This window comes from Enoplosus armatus, chromosome 18, assembly GCF_043641665.1.
Source record: "Enoplosus armatus isolate fEnoArm2 chromosome 18, fEnoArm2.hap1, whole genome shotgun sequence".
Lineage (NCBI taxonomy): Eukaryota > Metazoa > Chordata > Actinopteri > Centrarchiformes > Enoplosidae > Enoplosus > Enoplosus armatus.
The window spans coordinates 9007723-9027804 of NC_092197.1; the positions used below are offsets into that span (position 1 = coordinate 9007723).

Consider the following 20082-nt stretch of genomic DNA (forward strand, 5'->3'; position numbering starts at 1 on the left):
AACAAATAAAATATAGATGTCAAAAATCATAATAATTAAAACAACTTTAGTTTATACTGAATGGTGCCCATGTGTGACTTCTACTGCCCCTGGAGGGACACGTAACTGGCGAAATCATTTTCCAGAGAATTGTTTCACTCTTTGAGGATAAAAGACTGGACTTGAAATAGATCAACAAGCTACTAATAGAAGGCATTCTTTCTATGGCAGACAGGGTGAGTTAAAAGGATTGGATTCTGTTATGGTAATGATTTATTTGTCCTTACTGGCATTACGTGGCTGAACTTAAAATGATTTTGGAACTTAGGGAGAGGATTTTGGTGCATAGATGTCTGTCGCTCCTGCTGAATCTGAATGACTACGTATGTATGTACAGCCGCAGTATGAGTTTTGAATGACGTAGTTATACTTACCAAAAATCTAGATTTTACAAGATATATCTAATTCTGCAGAGCATTATTTATTCAAAGTAACTGAAGTTTGACGTTAAACCAACTAAACTGACCAGATGTCTTTTAGTGGAGTGAATGGATGCGAAAAGTTATTCATAAGGTCCTCTAAATACCTTTGAACTGTCAGTCATCATTTGTGGCAAGCCTTCCAAGTCCAAAAAATTATATTTGGCACAGCCCTACATTCTTTTCTATTCTCTCCTGTCCCCCTTCACCCCACTTCCTCTGCGCTTTTCTGCCTCTCCCTCTCTGAAAAGCATAATTTATCACTAAATGAATTGACATTGATGAATAGCCACATAGTCCACTGTCAATCAAAATCAAATGCAATTAGAAGTCTGTGCTGACTCAACTATTCTGAACTATTCTGAAAGTGTTTGTACGTACAACATGTATGGATGTCGATGTAAATGTGCTTCCGTACACACACATACTTACACACATACACATACACGTACTTATTTCTGTGTGCAGATACAGTATACAGTATGTACATGTGTGAGTTCGGCCAAGTAGTGGAAGACAGAGGGACAGCTGAACGACTTTGTGGTTCTAGAAACCCTCCAATCATGACGTGTTACAGATCCCAGCAACAGCCATTTAAAAAGATGGGAGAAAAAAGCACATTGTTAAGGTCAGAATCATGGCCAAATACCGAAAAAAGTCATTATTTCCCCCTCTCTTCTACTCTGTAAAACTCTTCTCTATCTTCTCCCGGCCTCTTTTCGTACATGTTTTTGTCCATTACTCCCATACACCCTTACACACAAACACACCCACACATAGAGTTCCAGACTGAAATACACATAAAAACAAAATTTACCTTGTTCTCTGAACCTCCCGTCTCTCTCAGGGAGCATTAATAGATTGTCTTGCAGACTGCTTTACAGAGCCGTGGAGAAGGATAAAGCATTTATATGGCCTTTACAGCAGCTTGGCCCCAATCCAAAAGGTTTACGATGCGGTGTCAACTACCCTGTTTGTTTGTTTGTTTGTTTACTTGTGGTGTGCATGCATCTGTATGTATACTGTATCTGTCCGCATCTGTGTCCTGTTTATGCAGGAGATTGTCTGTACTTTACTGTATGTGTGTTGGTATCTACATGGAAGCATTTAATGCGTGCTGCTGTGGGGGAGCGGTAGCAAATCTCTGCCCTTTAACAGAGACTTCAATGTGTGCGAAATGAGCAGGGATGGAGCGAGGGAGGGAGAGGGAGCAGACACTATGCGATGATGTCATCGTCCCAGTGGAGTAGCGATACAAAGTGACTGTTTGAGGTGATGGTGCAGCATGCTCAGCAAGAGACTAAACACTATTATGTCTGTGCTTGTACGGAATATGTGTGGTGTGTGCGTGCATGTGTGTGCGTATATGCGTGTGTGTTTGTATATGTGTAGCAAGCCAGCAAGAGGAGGAGACTGGGGCGTCTCCACTCCTCAGTGCAGCACTCATCTACCTGGATGTTCATGATGTCATTCTCCCTGGAGGCTCGCCGTGCCAAGCCTAGTTTTTGCAGGTGACAAAATAAATGCAGAGATAGAGAGGAGAGCAGAGAGAAAGCGCGTTTGCACTTCTCTCTTATGGCCATTTGTGTACTTGAGTTTGCATCAATGCATGTTCACGTGTGCATTCACACATTCATGTTTGCACGCATGTTGCCATATGCTGCAGAAATGCTTTTGCACTTAAGTGTTTGCATTTGTGCATTTATGCATTCATGTGCCTCTTTGTGCACTGAGCTTGTTGACTCCCTGTGTGTGTGTGTGTGTGTGTGTGTGTGTGTGTGTGTGTGTGTGTGTGTGTTTGAACGTGTGTAGCAGTGTGTTTACCTGGCTCTTGATGATGTCATCATCCTGGTGGATTTGCAGGACGTATCCAGAGTTGCAAGAGATGGTGCAGCGGTCTCCATTGTAGAAGTGGCGGCCGGGGCTACTGCACTTGAGCTCTGCATTGCGGATTAAGGGTTCCTGGCAGTCAATGGCTTCGCACGAATAATGTACACAACTACGAGTGAGCGTGTGTGTGTGGTAAAAGAAAGTGAGAGAGGGAGAGAGACAGAGAGAAAGAGATTAAAAACCACATTTAAAGTTACAACCAACATAAATTTAGTGTATAAAATAACACTGCAGACACTCAAACATGGAAGCAGTCACACATTTGCTCACAAACAGAAAAGCTATGCATTGAGTCAACCACATCCATCCATCAATGACTGCTTAACATATCAAATCAATAAACCACATGGAGAAAAGATATATTTGCCATACTTGCTATGCGCACACACACGGTAGAGTGTAGTTTGTGAATTAAGAGCGACAGGATATATTATGTGCAGGCTACAGTGGTAGAGTTTGGCCACATCTCTGTGTTGGTAGCCTGATGGAGAAGGCATTTAATGCTCTTGGAATACTTGGATGCCCAAGGCACCTTTTTACAACAGTCCACATTCTACAGTATAGGGTTCCCTTATGAAGCCGACGGAGAAAGAGGGAGAGAGAGAAAGAGGGGAAGGTATGGGAGCACAGAGAGAGAGAGAGAGAGAGAGAGAGAGAGAGAGAGAGAGAGAGAGAGAGAGAGAGAGAGAGAGAGAGAGAGAGAGAGGATGTAAGAAAATACAGGTCTGGAGAAACATTGTTAAACTCGCTCCTGCAAGAATGGAATCTCTATTTTGCTCTTTTCATCCACTTGTTTTCCTGCTTCTGTTGCAGTCATAATCTTTGACTTTTCTATGCTTTTTCTCTCAAATGATCAATATCCAAATCTTCTATGCACATATATTATTCCTTATGTCCTTCTACCACTGTCCCTCCCACTATAACACTCAGACAGTGTTATAGTTTCTTTTAAAAGAAAGTAAAACCGAATGTGCTCTTCCTAATATTCTAAGCTCTTAATTAAAATACTTATGTTGACAAGATGCTAAGCTGAGCAGGTGAAGACCGTTATAAAGCAGGAGAGTAGCAGTCCCTTGCGTCTAGGCTTTTTGAGGACAAACTAGGGAAGCCTAGAAGCCTCCTCTGTGGACACTTTGGCTTGGAACAAAATCTCTTTGTGGTTTTCTGCTAGTCACTCTGGAATTTCTGACATGAATTACAATTAACTACCTGGAAAACTATCCTCCTCCCCTGCGAATGAGAACTACAGTATATAGCACAATAGAGTAGCATGTATGACAAAAAGGAGAACTGAATAGAAAAGGACAGAACAGAACAAAAAAAGAGAAAACAAAAATGAGAAAAAACAATAAAGCGAGGGGAAAAAATGGTGTGAAAAACTGAGGGAAAAGGGAAAACATACATGTGCATGCATTTGCAGACAAGCATGGAACATAAAACTGCGTCATGTTAATAGCTGCTGTTGTTAACAACTCAGGGAAAAAGGGATGTGGTGTTTTGTGGAGGCATAAGTATTACGGGAAATGTGCTGCTCAGCCCAGGAGAATGAGAGAGTGAAAGCGGGAGCTGGAGGCACAGAAAGGGGAGAATTAAAGAGAAGGAGATGGCAAACAGAGGGAAAGGAAGATGACCTGAAAGTAAAGGATGAGAAGACGGCATGGGATAACATATGATGAAGGAGGGGAGATGTGGAAAAGTAGGGATATAGAAAGGGAATGGGAATAAGGAGGAAGTGAAGAGGGAATTGGGTAAAATGGAGAAGAGGGGCAAGAAACTTGGAAAGAGGGATATAGAAACAGAATGCCGATGATGAATTGGAGCCGATTAAAGAGAAGAAACAGACATGACATAAAAAAAAAAACAAAGAGACTGAGCCAGGATTCTCTGTTGTTTTAAGGACAGACCAGTAGATAATAACTGATCATAATACTATATTATAATATTCAGTGACCTGCCATCATAAAAATAAGTTTTCAAGAGCCTCTGGAAATGAGATGAAGTGGAGAGAATACAAAAGAAAGAAAAGTCAGTGAGAACTCTGGGAGAAAGCAACTAGTCTGTGCATGTGTGGTAACAAACAATTTCCTGGCTGATGCAGATACACAGCAGTTTTAATCTATTTAGGTGCTCTTGGATGTCTCACTGGCACACAACAAAAGCCACAAACAGCTCTATCTCTCGGCACAGACCCCCAACCATCCATTCATTGTGTATTGTGGTGTTTATTAGTGCATTTCTTGTTGAAAGGATTTGTGGGAGCATCATCAGTATGAATTGTCTCATGCATGACAGTGGTGTGGAAATTGGTAAATTGTGACTCCTTGTGCATGTGTGGTCTGGTTTAGCTGTGTTTGTGAGGAGTGACTTGACATCATATGGTTTGTAGTTCAAATTAAAGGTACTGGAGACTCAAATATTGTGAATTTGTTAGCTAAATAGGTGTTAGAAATGTCTTCAATAACTGTTAAGGGCGTTTTACTTAAATATGATCATCTCTATTTCCATGCTGGATTTTCAGCTGTTACGAATCGTTTCATCACACAGAAAAATGTCCATATATGGAATACTGCTCTACCCTGGGCAGCACCTTTGATGCCTGACTGACAGATCATTATTTATTCGAATTAACTAGTTAGAGTTGAGAAAATGGCAACTGACAACCTAAATGTAGTGCTGAACAATGCAAAAACTATTACAGGAGAAACATGTCCACCTTTGGCAGGACCATGGGCATGACTTTCCAAAGAAAAATAATGTTTGTATGCAGCGTGCACTTTAGCCGAACTCAATACAAAACAAACTGGGGTGGTAAACAAGATTTAGTGCTGAAGGCAGCGCGGCGGCTCTATTGTCGGAAATTAGTGGAGCTCAGCAACAGGTCCAGATTAATTGTAAATTTCCAGTGACATTATATTTGTTACCTAGAACGTTTTATTGTTATAGCTATAGCTTAGGGCAGACGTCTAACAGTAAACAGCTTGTTGGCATCATTAATTAACGCATGCTTCTCCCTCTCGCTGGCTCAAATACGTGCACACAATCACAGCTCTTGTCTCATCTCCTTTTGTACAAATGGTATCCTTGACTTCCGTCTTGTGTGTATGTGTCCTCTTTCCAGGTGGTAGAGAAGACGTTTTGTGTTCCAGGTCTTACCAGTGCTTGGCGGCACCTGGAAGTTGCTTAACATCCACAGTCTTCACTACAAACACCTTCACACCTTGCCTGAAAGGCTGGAACTCTTTTGGTAATTAGACTTAATATTTATTTGATTTAATTCTCAATATTGTAATTCCACCACTGCCACTTTGAGTTTATCCATGTTTAATGTTGTTCGACTATAAAGCCCTCAAAGACAAATTTGTGATTTGGGGTAATATGAATAAACGTAACTTGAAATACAGACCTTATTTTGCCATTCATGGGGTTGAATGTTATGTTGAATTCATTTGGTGCCTTTAACGCATTCTTCCAGTCTATTATTTATTTTGGTATAAAGAAACTAACTGCTCCTACCATCCTCGTGTATTAACTTCCATGAGAAGGGTCAGAATAAACTATGGTGATTTTCTACCACATAATATGTATACCTATATAGAGACTTGAAAACATGATTCTAAATCAAGTTTGCTGTACCTTTCAGGTGAAAGATTGTGCAAGTTGTGTGTGTGTGGCTGCATGCTGTGCAGATCCTATGATTTCATTTGCACGTCATTGGTTGTGATATGTGTGTAACATATGCAGGCTTCATGTTCACCAGTCTTCCGTTTCCCTATTTCTCGACCTCACCTCTGGCCTGTGGGGTTGTAGATCTCATTGCTCTGGCAACCACTTATTGTGATGGGGTCGAAGGACTGGAAGGAGCGCAAGCCTACGCCGGAGATGGCCACGAGGCGAGAGGCAAACATGACCAGGATGGCCTTGGTGTGGTAGAAGGCCACTGACAGGTCATGGCTCACTGGGATCACCAAAGGGTTGGTGCGGCAGCTGAGACGCCACTCACCTATGGAGAGGATATTGGGGATGGAGAAGAGACAAAGACAAAACGGAGTGTAATGAGATTGTGGTGGGGATAATTGGGGGCTGAAGCAGAGGGTGGGTTGCAATTTAAAGCTACAGATGACAGTGCTCACCTAGACTATGGATGCCCTCCTTGGTGTCCACCAGCTGGACAGTGACGTTACACTGAGTCTGGTCAATGTAGGTAGTCCCATCGGTAGCCAAATGTATAATCACTGCTGCTGCCACCATGGGGTGAGAAAAGTGGGCCTGAATGAAGGAAAAAAGTTTAAAGTTAAGCACAAAATTTCAATGACTGGAATCCACTGTATCCTCTCTCCTCGTACTATCTGGAATTGAATGCGTTTTTCTACTTTTTTCCTCATTTGAATCATGTTTCATGCATCATATGAGTCGTCAAAGTGGCGCATAATTCTTCCACATTTGTTTGTTTTATAAGTTGCAGTGTGTTGCACTCTCTCAGCCACCATAATGGCGTCATAATGTACTGCATGGTGTCCCAGTATAGAATGGAATGGACTGAGGGTAGGGAACTCCACAACGCAAGGTGGTGTCCACTATCTCACCTCATCCATTATCTCCTTATATTGGCACACCTTCTTGTACATTATTGTTGTTGGGCATTCCTTTTAATACAAATGAATAAAATCAGGCTTCCTCTAGAATGAATCGTCCTGACCAGAAAATTAGGGGATCATTGATCATGAAAACCACTTAACAAAGCAATAATTATAATTTTCTTAGTGATGTATTTTTGTCTTCAGAGGACTTTTTTTGCATCATTCTTTTCAGATAGGTCTTACCTTGAGCCAGTAGTTAGGATACCCCCAGGTTGACTTATGGGCCTCACGACAGGGGAACCATGCGTACTGGGACACTCCATCTGATAGATCAAACACCTTGGACTGACATGTCTAGGGACACAAAAGACAAAATAAATTGGCTCATTTTGTATGCTTCTAACTAAAGCCTGTTTTCTTTTTCATTTTGTAGGTCCAAAGATTGTGTTATGTAATACACGTACAGAAGTAGAACAAAAGATAAAATTAAGGGATTTTCTACAAAACAGTGTCTTTTTGAATGTCAGAGAGGGAATTATTGTTTCCCTACAGTGTTTATGGGTGTTACCTCCTTTCAGTCAAAATGTTGTCAAAAATATTTCAGTACAACGATTACATTTGTTGCTGTTGTCAGTTACCATCTCTGAAAACCTTGCTCCTTCTCTCACAATACACCAGACCTCAAAGTTGGGAAAAAGTGCAGAGTAGTAGGTTTAGGAGATAACTTTCTAAAATCAAATAGAAATGAGCATTAGCTGTGTAGCAAACTAACTTTAATTTTTATTTTTACACATACTTAAAAAAGCTTGGTTACTGTCTCGGCCTTAAAGGCTGTGACCCCTGTTTTTCCACAACTGTCAGCTGTTTTTCTGCAGTTTGGGCTGACGTGCAGCTGACGTGCATTCAGTGCAGCATTGTTTGTTTGTGTCTTGTCAACAAACCCGGCACCCTGTCATGCATCGCACGACCCATATCCCTCTCCTCTTCTTCTGTCTCTAATTTTCCCTGGTACCAGTCTCTGTGTGTTTTAGTGTACTCACCTTGGGCTGGCTTTTTAAACCCTGTCATGCCACACCTGCCCACTAGAAGCCCTCAGAGAGTTTTCATGATTCCATACAGCACCTGCATTAGTCACCTGTTTCATCCAGCTGTACTGCATTTACTCAATGTGTGTGCTATACATGGCAATTTTCCCTTATCATTTGACAGATTGTCTCGCTACTTACCTGTTGTATGGATTTTCAACTAATCTCCTCATGATAATTAAGATGTGTCTGTCTGGCAACGGCAAATGATGTCTTTATGAACCACTGTTGTGTCTTCAAGTTGTTACAGTGTTAACATACACAGAAAAACAAGCAGGTTGATCTAAGAATCTAATCCCTTTAGATCCGGATTTTTTAGCAGATATGATAGGAAAAAAATATATTTTTTACACTTTTGCATAAAGAAAATTTTGTAAAAAAAAATAAGTATCAGCAATATTTTACTGAAATACTATACCTTGAAAACTCAAATTGTCAAGAGTGCTATTTAAATTAACTTTGATCTGGTTAACAATGACACTCAGCCTTTGATATACTATTTTTCAAATTCAAATTTGGTGTATTGCTTAAAGAATACAAGTAGCAGAATGGGAGGGATGTTGTGTTGCTGCAGGTGAAGTACAGGTACAGTAAATGTTTGATAAAGAGGTGTATCGTTTTCAAATTGTGGGCTTGCTTTTAACCACAGTGTTTGAGTCAATTTCACAAAGCCAATTCTTGTATGACCACAGCGTTAGGCCAAGGCATGTGGGTAAGGTAGAGAACCCTAAGAAAATAGCTTTTTGCCATCTGTTGGTGCGTACATAGAATATTCAAGCCGAAACAGCTCAGGTGTGGTGATTGACTGCTCGACCTCTCACTTTACCGCTCTGTCATCCTATCGATGATAATGGTAGGGCAGAGCTTTAAAATTGCCTCTGTGTTTGAAATGTGCCATATGAATAAAGCTGCCTTGCCTTACCTTAAAATGACCAGGAATGCAGTTGAATTCAAAACTGTGCTGGTATCCAGTCATCGTAAATTATACGATTACAAAGTTGCCTCATTACTGTGGCTTTGCTGACATCGAGAAGATCAAAGGACTCCCTCTAAAATTTGTGTCCCACACATTATCGCCTCATTAGCTACATTGGGATGATGTTCGGCAAGGTACGGTGAGAAACATAGACAGAAGGGATGTGGAGAAAACACGGATGAGGTGATGCGAACAGTCATTTCAATTAAAATAAGGAAAAGCATCAGAAAGACATAAAAAGTGATAGATGGACACATCTGTAAAAGACTATTGAGCAATAGATAACACAGACAAAGGGGAGAGAGGGCACATACCCAAGGACGGTGAGTTTCGCCCGCTGCCCTGAGCTAGTGAAATGAGACACCAGTAACATGAGAGTTTTGCTAGAGAGGCTACTGTAAGATCCTGCCACCGTGGAAAACTGGCCAGACCAGCTATCTGTCTATATATCTGTCCCCTGGATCTGTTGACGTGACCTTTCTGCTCAGAGCTGAAGAGGCAGAAATGAGAAATGCAGGTGACAAACACCTGAGATCAGTCGCCATGAGACTTTGGCCCTACTTGAGTGTAGCTGTGTGGATCCTCATTTTGTATTAATCAAAAAAGTAGTTATTTGCAAAATGTTAATGAAATAAACACAGTAACTTAATTGAAAGCAAGGGTTACTCTGGCAAGTGCAGGGCTTCCCAGAGTCAAACATTGCTTGCCAGCCAAACAAAAAACCCACATCACTCTCTCCATGACAGTATGACTTAACTAACCAATATGATTTAAAGGGACAGTAGGCTGCTAATGAATTGAAGTCAAGAGGAGCTGGTTTCCATTGCTACCCTTTCTCTGTCAGGGCAGGTGACAAAACCCTTTCCACGTGCAAACTAATGGCACTAGCTACACCTTCCTCCACACCCCTCCTCCTCTCATCCTTTCCTCCTCATCTCCTGGTGTGTTTTTCTAACGACCCACTGTTCGAGACAGACAAACACTGCTTGGCATGCCAAAGTCCCTGCACTCAAGCAACCCCCACCCCCATCCCCCCCACCCTGTTATGCATCACACCAGTAGGAGGCAATTCACAAGTCTCCCATGGCTCATTACACTTCCCCCAACCTCCTCTCCATCCAATGGCAAGAGTCAAAGCACTCTAAATAGATTTGTCATTGATTTGATTTAGTTATTTAAGGAGGGGATAAGGGTTGTGGTGGTAAACACATTTTTGCACCCATCCAGTACTCAACCAAGCAAGGACATTTTAGCTCTACACATTCAAATTTTATCCATCCACCCATTCATCAATACCCACTTATCCATTTCAGGGTCACAAAGGTCTGGGCCTATCCCAGCACACACTGGGTGAGAGGCTGGGTACACCTTGCACATGTTGCAACTCCAAAGGGCTGACACATAGAGACAGACAATCATTCTTTCTCACTTTTACACCTAAAAGCAAATTTAGAGTTGCAGACAGAACCTAACCAGCATGCCTTGGACTGAAGGAGGAAATTGCACAAAATAGTACATATTTTCTTCTTTTTTTGTTTTATTAAATGTTACAGTCTGTTGGCAAACCACATGTCACTTCTGCTGTCTCTTGTTAACATCTTAAAGCAGATCTTTATGTAGGCAGTTGAAGTCCATTTTGAGATAGGTTAGGTTTTATCAACATTAATCTACAGGCCCAGGTCCATGATCCCAAACATCATTCCTTTGTAATAATGTTAAACTTAGAAAACTTTTTCATTACAACTTCAGCAATGCTCCTTCTCCTACATGCGTCAGTGTCTAAAGTTTGCTTTTGCACAGAATATTCCAATCCAACTTTCCTCAAGAACGCCAAGTACAATCAAAGGTTTAACCTTTGAGCACACCACTACAGTTTTGAACTTTGTAATCAGGTTCACCTTTCTTGAATGTTCAAGCAAAGAAACATTTGAAAGGCTTTTTCCCTCACTATTGTCGTTGCTGTTGTTGAGATATTAAAGTAAAGCAGTCGCTATAAATGGGCTTACAGTACAATGACTTATGGTTAATTGAACAAAATGCTTTTCTTTGAAAATGTGTGTTTAACAATCGGCAGCCTATCAGTAAATGCTTTCATAATACAGAAATAATAACTAGAGGGATAAAAATGAAAAAAATCTGACAAAACAAAATACTTTGCACAGACTTTCACTAAACTTGTCATTACACTAGGAAACTAAAACCGTATTTAGGATTTAATAGCTTTAAATTACAGAACACCATGACGCATTTTATATTACATAAATGCTTTGTGTAAATGTGTAAAACCCCTAGTAAACAGTCAGTTCTTTTAACTAGGAAGTGGCAAGCTCAACAAAAAACAAAATTCCAACTGCTGGAGATCATGGGTAAAAATTCCTGTGTCTCATTTGTACTATGATCAGATGTTAATTAAGGACTGGGGTAAATGCATTCTCAACAGTAAGTCCCCAAGGATGGTAAAAGGCACGTGCATTGATTAATGCACTGAGGATAGAGGGATGTGAGCCAAGAATCATTTATAGCACTCCCTTTATCATAGATTAAGTAACAAAACATGATAATTTTACATAGCATTTGCAAGTTCATAACATGTTGCTACAATTATCAATATCCAAAGGCTACTTTAGCAACTGAGGCAGCAGCATAAGCACTGTTACACTAACATCTGCACAAAACATCCTTGTATTATCATTGCACAAATTTATTCTAGTATAGAGAATGTACCTGTTATTGAAAAATACAAGTCAACTTCTCTCTATTTCTCTGGCATTTGCCCCCTTTTTATAATTTGTCTCAGACATAGTACGTTTTTTAAAAATAAACTTTTATGGACAATACATCAGCTGAATCCAATGAGACCAAATAAAAAACAGATGCGATTTCCTCTATCGCAGACATACTGCAAGCCCTGATCAATCAGCCCACCCCTAATATTAGGAATATTAAATCACAGAGAAACATTTGCTGGCAAACATAATTGGTGTCAAATACATTATTTACTGTATCTTTGTAAGATGTGGTACTCAGAGCCATGGCTAATGTGCACATAAATATTTACTGTGACAAGACAAAACAACCAGAACACAAAAGTTTGCATGTGCATGTGTCTGTACATAAGTGATATAACACCAATATAATCATGATAATAGATACTTTACCTATGTGTCCAAAGTATTTCAAAATCATTGAATACCTTTATTGACACCCCCAACAGAGAAGTAAAGCAGAGGTCATAAACGACACTCAAACCCTTAAAAGAAAAGGTGCATATTAAATTGCCTCTCCTTCAGGCTTAGGCAGAGTTTAAATGGATCATACGGGAACAGGGGAAAAAAATGGAAATGAAGCAAAGAAACAGCACATGTGCATCTAAACTAAGACCTCTTTTTGTTTGCCCTCCTTCAATCTGTTATGCCTATAAAATACCACCTGCCAGCAGACCTTCAAATGGATTGCTTGATTACAACTACAATATCACAGCAGGAACTGTTGACTAAAGACAGTCAAAAAGAAGTCTCTCAGTTGGAAAAAATAAGGGGGAGATATGGCAGATGCATTGTTTGTGAGGTAAAAATGGATGATTAAAACTGTTACAAGTGACAAGAAAAGCTAATGTTGAATTGCTCATAATGTGTAATAACCATTTAAAAAAGAATTTCCCTGGGATGCATATTTAGTAAAGTAACAAAACAAAAATGATCATAGCCTCTCCTGCCTCATTCTAAACACCTTTCCCTTGTTCTGATTCATAACAAGGACATAACAGCCACTATTCCTGCTATACAAGTCAAATGTTGAGATGTCTACTTGGAACAAAACAACTTCTCACTTTCCTTGGAAAACAGTAACAGCAACACTACAGATGAGTTCAACTTCTTAACAGAAAAATACACACACACAATCACACACACAGTAAAACACATGGTCTTAATTTGTACCAGCTGGCTAGTCAGACTGGCAGACAAAGGCCAATCCCTGGTCTGTAGACACAAACTGGTGTTTGTAAATCACCACTTCAGATAAAAGGAGGCCTAAGTGTCCTGAGCCGCCAAGGGGAAACCGAAGGAGATAAAGGTGAGGAGAAAGAGAGAGTGCAACTGTCAACCTCATTACCCTGAAAATATGTCTGTACTGTAAAAACCTTCATTAAGAGCATAAAACAAAACATAAACTTAGAAAGGGGCAAATAGAGAGTGGTGCTCTTAGTAAAGACAGAGTAATGACAGTAATAATGGCTCTAATAGCATAATGTACCTCAACCGCAGCCTTTCCCCTTGTGATGGAGATTTGGTGCCAGAGTGAAGTTAGATCACCCTTTACAGAGGGATGCCTGCACACAGCACTTATCCATGTACAAACACATACACAGACTCAAATACAGACATACACATATGCTACATCCACCTTGGCTCGAATACTGACAATGAAGCGTCCAGATTGTCAAAAAAAAAAGTGTCCTATCTTGGATTCGGATCAATAAACCAAACAGACACAAACATGGGCCATATGCTCTTGGAAGACTATTGAGGCCCTTCAGACATTTAGGAGGCCCTGCAAAGGTCCTTCTTGTATCCTTCAAACACTAGAGGATGACCCAGGAGCTTAAGGAAGATCTGAGCTCAAGATTCAGGACTTTTCAGATTTTTCAGATTGGCATGCCCTCTCATTATAATGCCATGCCATACCTAATGGGGCCAATAATGAAACTATACTATATTAACTAGCAAATATTTCTGTGTCAGTGTCTTGACAAATCGGTTGTGATATAAATATACGAACGCAGTCTTTTCGTGATGATCAGACTTTGGTTATGTATTGTTAATTTGTGAAGTGGTGATGATGAGATCTACACACAGACAGACACGAGGACGCCATCATGACAACATAATGTCTCACTCACTACGTACCATGTGGAAGTAAAAAAAATCACTGGTAGATATTATCATTATGGATTGGCTTGTAAGAGCATTTAATTTGTTAGGACTGTTGGAATTTATCTTGGTCAACCAACTTTCCCACAATCCCCCTTTTCTACACTCATTTAGTTCCCATTTCCCAAAATGATTCCCACCCCATCGTCGTGCAGCTCAATATTCTGTGCATGGTTTTTGCCTTCATTCGGTCACTCACTTTAGCAGTAAACATAATCATTTCCACAACTACGCTGCTCATTCGTTTTATGTGATCCATTCAATCACTTTATTCGACTCAGTCTGAGCACTGGTGCACCAGGTGTGGAGGATACCTGCTGAGCATTTCAGAGTTTATTGTTTGTTTCAGATCCTGCTGTATGACTCTGTGAGGTCGGGCAGTGACCTAGTTTGTTTTTTTCTGGATTTGTGGAAATTTCGGACACTAATTTGGACGCAAATTAAGAAAACAATTTCCTTCGAGAATATTTATCCTGTCATAGCACCTCCTAAAACATGTTTATTTCCATCAAAAGGTATTCCTTTTTTCTTCTTTTCCATTCCTCCCTCTCTCTTTGTCAAAGGCATATATATGCGAATTTGAGGCCTGAGCATGGGAAGCAGGAGTGAGCATCTGTGAGGCATTTGTGGAGAGAAAGAGAGAAAGAGCAACAGAGAGAAACTAGTATGAGTTTCCAAGCACCATCCCATGGTTTACTGGAATGCTGGTGAGCGCCTGGTGTGTGAGGTAATGTCCTGTCACCCAGCCCCACCCATACCCACTGAAGCTCACCGTCTCATTGGTCCAGGGCTACTGATGGGCCACTTCCATGGCCTACTGAGAATGGGTCTATAAAAGTTGGTGAGTGGGTGCAATTATGCAGTTTACCTATCCCAGTCTCATCAGTGCAGACATGAGTAGTGACTGGGTGGTAGGCAACACGGACCACAAACTAATGTATAGGGATTGGTGAGCGTACAATGCCAGAAAGTTGAGAACAGATGGGTCTGCGGAGGATATAAATGTCCCTCAGTCAGTGGCCCCCTATGCTCAATAAAACAGGGCCAAAAACCCTGCATATTAACAGCTTGAAAATGTTATGGGGGGTCATCAGTGCCATGAAAAAAATACACCAGCCACAATGAGGTTTCCACATGGCAGAACCACAATAATAATTGAAACGGGAAAAGTAAAAGGGAAAAAGGAACGCCATCCCAGAGGTTTCTTTTTAATGTTACCACACGCTTATGTCACTGGCATTGTGCCTGACGAGGGCTGTGTGGTTTGGGGGAATGTTGGTGAGGGAGACAGTGCCAAAGAAGTTGGCCTTCCTGTGCTGCTGAAAGCAACAGCTCGGCTACTGTATGAGCTTTTGTTTTTGCGGGCATGTATGTTTGCTTGTGAAACGGTACGTGCAAGTTTGCCTGCGTTGTTTGTTTGCATGTATATGTAGAGGAAAAAGTGTGTAAATGTGCATGTACGCTCTGCAGTAGCTTATATACAGTATGCATGTAAGTACACAAACACACACTGCCCGCTTTTTTTAGGACCTGGGACAAAACTGGGACAGTTATTGTTTCCTTGCTTTTACCAGTCAGAGTTGTTTCTTTCGCAGTGCCTCTCGTCTGCCTTTCCTTTCCCTTCCCTCTGAAGCATTACTTATCTAAGATGAACGGGGTCAAGGTTATTTAATCCAGACCTCATGCATATGTTTGTTTTACATCTGAAGATGGGTGAACTTCATTATAGGCAATTTCTTGCAGCGTGAGAGGACTAAAATGTTATCCCTTCTGTTGCTTATGTATAATTAAGGGGAGTGTTCTCGAGGGGTGCCCAGGGGTTGCGTCAGAGATTGCCTGGGCAGCAGCCCTCTCAGGAGAAATCACCTGGCTTGCTGTTTGATCTTAAAGTTTCAATGTACATGCACACTCCCCATGAACACAAACTCATCTACACACATGTACGTACAGGCAAGCAGCCTGCACACGTACATAGGCGCACACACACACACACACACACACACAGGTTAGTTGCTAGGGCCAGTTCTCCAATCCAATCCCCCTAGAGCAAGTTGAGCTGGCTCACCATATTCCATGGTGTGGTAGTGGGGGAACATTATGTTCTGCTCCACAAAGACAGCAGTAGTACATTTCAGTCCCCTATGGACCTGCCCTATAATCCTGCATGGAGTCGGCACTGCGAGTGCATGTGTTTGCCTGTGAGTCTCTGTCTGACTGTGTACCTGTGTGTATGTGAGCTTGATCAGGAAAGAAAGGAGAATCATTTAAATAAGCTGAAGCCACCTTACTGTATTCACAGGTAGCCCCACATTTTGTAATGGGTCTGACATTGAAAGAGGGAACAGAAAAGTAAAAAAGATATATAACTATTAAACCTGGCTAGAGTGTTACATTGGCAGGCCTTTTTGCGGTCATTAATGGGTCTCAACTTTCATCTATCTCAATTTCATACATTCTCTGGTCTCCATATGGTGTTTAGATGGGATAAAACTGCTCACCTGAGGACATTTTAATGTGGGAATGGCCATTTCCAGTTTCACAATCATTTTCATTCAATGATATATTTTCTTTTGAATGCAATAGTGTCAGTCAAACTACTTTCCAGATTGTTTTACCTCCAGTTACAACCACTAACCCCATCTGTTCATCCATCTGTCATTTGTCATTTGTGTTTCTACATTATTTCATGTAAGTTCCGTCTTCATATAATGTATATTCATATATCATTCCCCTTTTTGTTGATTTCACAGCACCTCACTGCTGTGTGCTCTTTAGTATTTATTTTCATTAACAAATCTCAACATCTCCTCCATTCTCTCAATCTGCATGTTAATCTTCTACTCTTACTTGGTTTTAATTCTCTGCCATTTCAACTGTAGCACTGCCATTGTAGTTTCTACCTCAAAAGTGTACATAACTCTACAATTTAGTGCTGTGATTCACACTCTATGACCCAAAAATGAATGTGTGTCATTCTTACAAAGATCTAGCACACATCTACATTCTGTAGATGTAGACTGCAGGCTACTAAGCTATTGTGTACAAAAGGGCAGTATGTATTTATGGCTCTATGCACCATTTATTCCTATGTTGCTGAACCCTCCCTCAGCAATGGTTTGAATGTGGGAGCATTCACCCATCCTTCTCCTTGGCTTTGCTCTGGTGCGTAAAGATTCAGAAGTTAAGAGAAAAAGTTAATCTCTCATGCACAAATGTGGCATATTGAGATTATTATTCATCATAGCATTTAATGGATAAATGGATGTGTATCACTGTATCCCTCTGAATGTTTGTATGTTTTACAGTAGAAATATATTCCCGTTTCTACCCCTTACACACACACACACACACACACACACACACACACACAAGTACATAGCACTTGAGATTTCGTGCAGATACATGATCTCTCTTTCTCCTCAAGTGCCTTCTTGTGCTGTTGTTGCTTTCTTGCATCCGCAAAGATCCCTATCACTGCTGCCCGCCTCACTCTCTTTCTCAGACACGAACACATACAGAATCAAACGCTGCCTTTAGACATCAAACAGAACTGATACACAAAACCAATACAGGACTTGTTTACTAGATCAGAAGGAAATTATGTACTATCCACTCTCCCTGCCCCCAACACACTCATTCAGAACAAAAAACACTCACAAGCAGACAGAGAGTTGGTTACACTTTAGTATTGTCCTTTATCAGGGAAGCACATCTCTAGCCCAACTCTACCAAAAAGCTGTGAGCCATGAACATGGAAACATGATTAAATTAAACTGCGAAGGATGAAGGGAGCTATTAACAAGGCAGGACAATGTGCTGTTGGTTTCTGATAAAACTATAACAGCACACTCATTTTCACAGCCAGTGTTTTAACTGCTTGATAACATGGTGCTAAGGAAAAGTTTGGAAAAGTAGTTACATTTTCAAATGATGTATTAAGGGTGTTATGTGTTACGTATGACTTAGAATAAAATCAAATCCACCTTTGCTCCAACAAACTGACTGTCTTGTCCATAGGGTTGATCTTAATGTAAAAAACAACAGATATAAGCATGGAAGCAATTGCATCTGGCTTTAGTATATTTATTACAAATTATTAAATAAATATTAGATGGAATATGGCTCTGGTTCATAGTTAAGTTTCTATTCTCAGATTTAATAAATGAAGGAAAATCCTTTAGGAGAATGGTGCTCATTCCTCCAGTAGGGATCCAGAGATTTGGAGAAGCCAAGGAGCATTGAAACTTTTTCTGGTGGCTTGTGGTGACCCAACACCTTACAAAGACACTTAAAGTTTGGTTTTCTTTGTACACTCCCTTTGCACTTATAACCTCTTTCTGGGCCTCAGTTTGCCTCTCTGTCTTTATTCGTCTCTGTCTTTTTTTCTCTTACACACAAAGACACACTCACACCAGCACACAGGCAGGACAATAATGGTACATATTGTGGGATGGATGCTAGTGGTTAACCAGACACTAACTCCAGCAGAGAACTTTTCTGTCATTTTGGCTTTGTGCCGTGGTAATGACATTGTCTCTGGGGTGTGGTTAGCTGAGATCAAAGGGTTACTCCATGTGCCTCCAAGTCCCCAACAAGAAATGATGGCTGCCCCCATATCTCTATTATTAATCCTGTCAAGCATAAGAATCTTGGTCGTTGTAACTTCACTTACTGTAAGTTTAGTGTACAGGGAATGCGTGAATGACAAAGAGAAAATAAGTGTGTTGTAACCACATTGTGAATGCTATTTAACCCAAGAGCCATTCCAACAGCAGCTTAGCTCCTGGCAGGGTCACCCTTCAGCTTATTTATGCATGGTCACTCAACGTTCTCAACAGTTGTTTCTTGAGAAATGATAGTATGTCGCAACATGCCCCGCATGGAGAGAGAAATTATTAAATAGAGCCATAGCACAATTAACCTTTACCACCCTGCAGATTCAGTTTATTTACTTTATTCATGAATGTGTCATACAAGTAACGATATTTCTAACTCCCTGTCAAAGGCAATATGTGAGTCTGTATCAGCAAAGCCACAGTGCTTTTGGCAGACTAAGCTCAGAAAAATTACGCCAAAATCTCAACAAAGATCATAGATCAACAGTATACCATCATAAGTAACTATGCAGTTCTGAGGCACGGACTTGGTTGTTATCACTCCAAATGTCTATAGGCCTCTCGCATCCCCTTCCACCAAAAAAAGTCACCCAAGAAAATCAAACCCCTTATGTAAACAATCGCCAACAAACTGAGAAAACTGGAACAAAGTACTCTAGATAGGGAATGTGATCCAGATGCCTGTAAAGTGACTATTCTTTGGGCACTCTATGTCTGACTCCTGGTTGGAATCAAGAGCGATTGTCTGCAAAAACAGCAATTAAAATACCAGATGCGAGACATCACTACAAGCTCCTTCAAGATAGGTAACATCTTCAATAACTTTGTTTTGCTACTGAACAGCCACTGTAGTGGTTTGTATGTTGCTCTAAAGTGGCCACATTTAAACTAGATCCATGAACAAAGGCAAGCCTACTGCCTGGTATTCATCTCCAGAACCAATCCTCACATGCTTCATCTGTGGCATGAGCCTCCAGGACAGTCGCCGTAGCCACATGCATGCAATTGCACAATTTCTTAGGAGCACTGCCTGAACGAGAATCTCAACTGAGTTATTTGAGGCCGTGCTATGTTATCTTTGTTTTTCCGAGGGACTACCATAAGCAAACAAGCGTGCACAAGTGTGTGTGCATTTTGTGCGAGCAGGTTTTTTTGTTTGTGTGTGCATATGCTCGAAACTGCAAGGACACAGTGTAATCAAAGTTAATTTGGAGTTGAAGAGATGGCATTTGATGCTGCTGTAGTGCATGTTACTGGAGTGGAAAAATAAATGTCAGTGATTACATCAACATGCACTGATGTTGGTGAGAGGAATGGGCTTTGAGGACTCAATTTCTGATGTAACAATGTAACTACAAGCTTTGCAATTCACAATTTACTGGATAGATGACAAAGTGTGTGAGAACGTACAGACACAAGACCGTTGTGTTTTGTTAACCTGTGTTTGCCTATTTTCCCCACGTGCACTTGTGCGTCCACATAGAGCGTACTGTCAGTGGCCTTGTAATGAGGTGATCTCATCACATATGACCCTTGGGGAACAGTGTGT

General features: G+C 40.8%; 1 protein-coding gene across 1 annotated transcript in view; it reads right to left on the reverse strand.

Annotated features, from left to right (window-relative positions):
• Positions 1–20082, reverse strand: part of pappaa (pregnancy-associated plasma protein A, pappalysin 1a) — an 81191-nt gene that overhangs the window by 23567 nt on the left and 37542 nt on the right. Inside the window, exons 11-14 of the mRNA XM_070924703.1 lie at positions 7169–7279; positions 6479–6614; positions 6135–6348; positions 2283–2457 (exon numbers count right to left, since the gene is read on the reverse strand). Of these exons, the coding sequence (XP_070780804.1) occupies positions 2283–2457; positions 6135–6348; positions 6479–6614; positions 7169–7279 (636 nt within the window). The remainder of the gene's footprint in view (positions 1–2282; positions 2458–6134; positions 6349–6478; positions 6615–7168; positions 7280–20082) is intronic.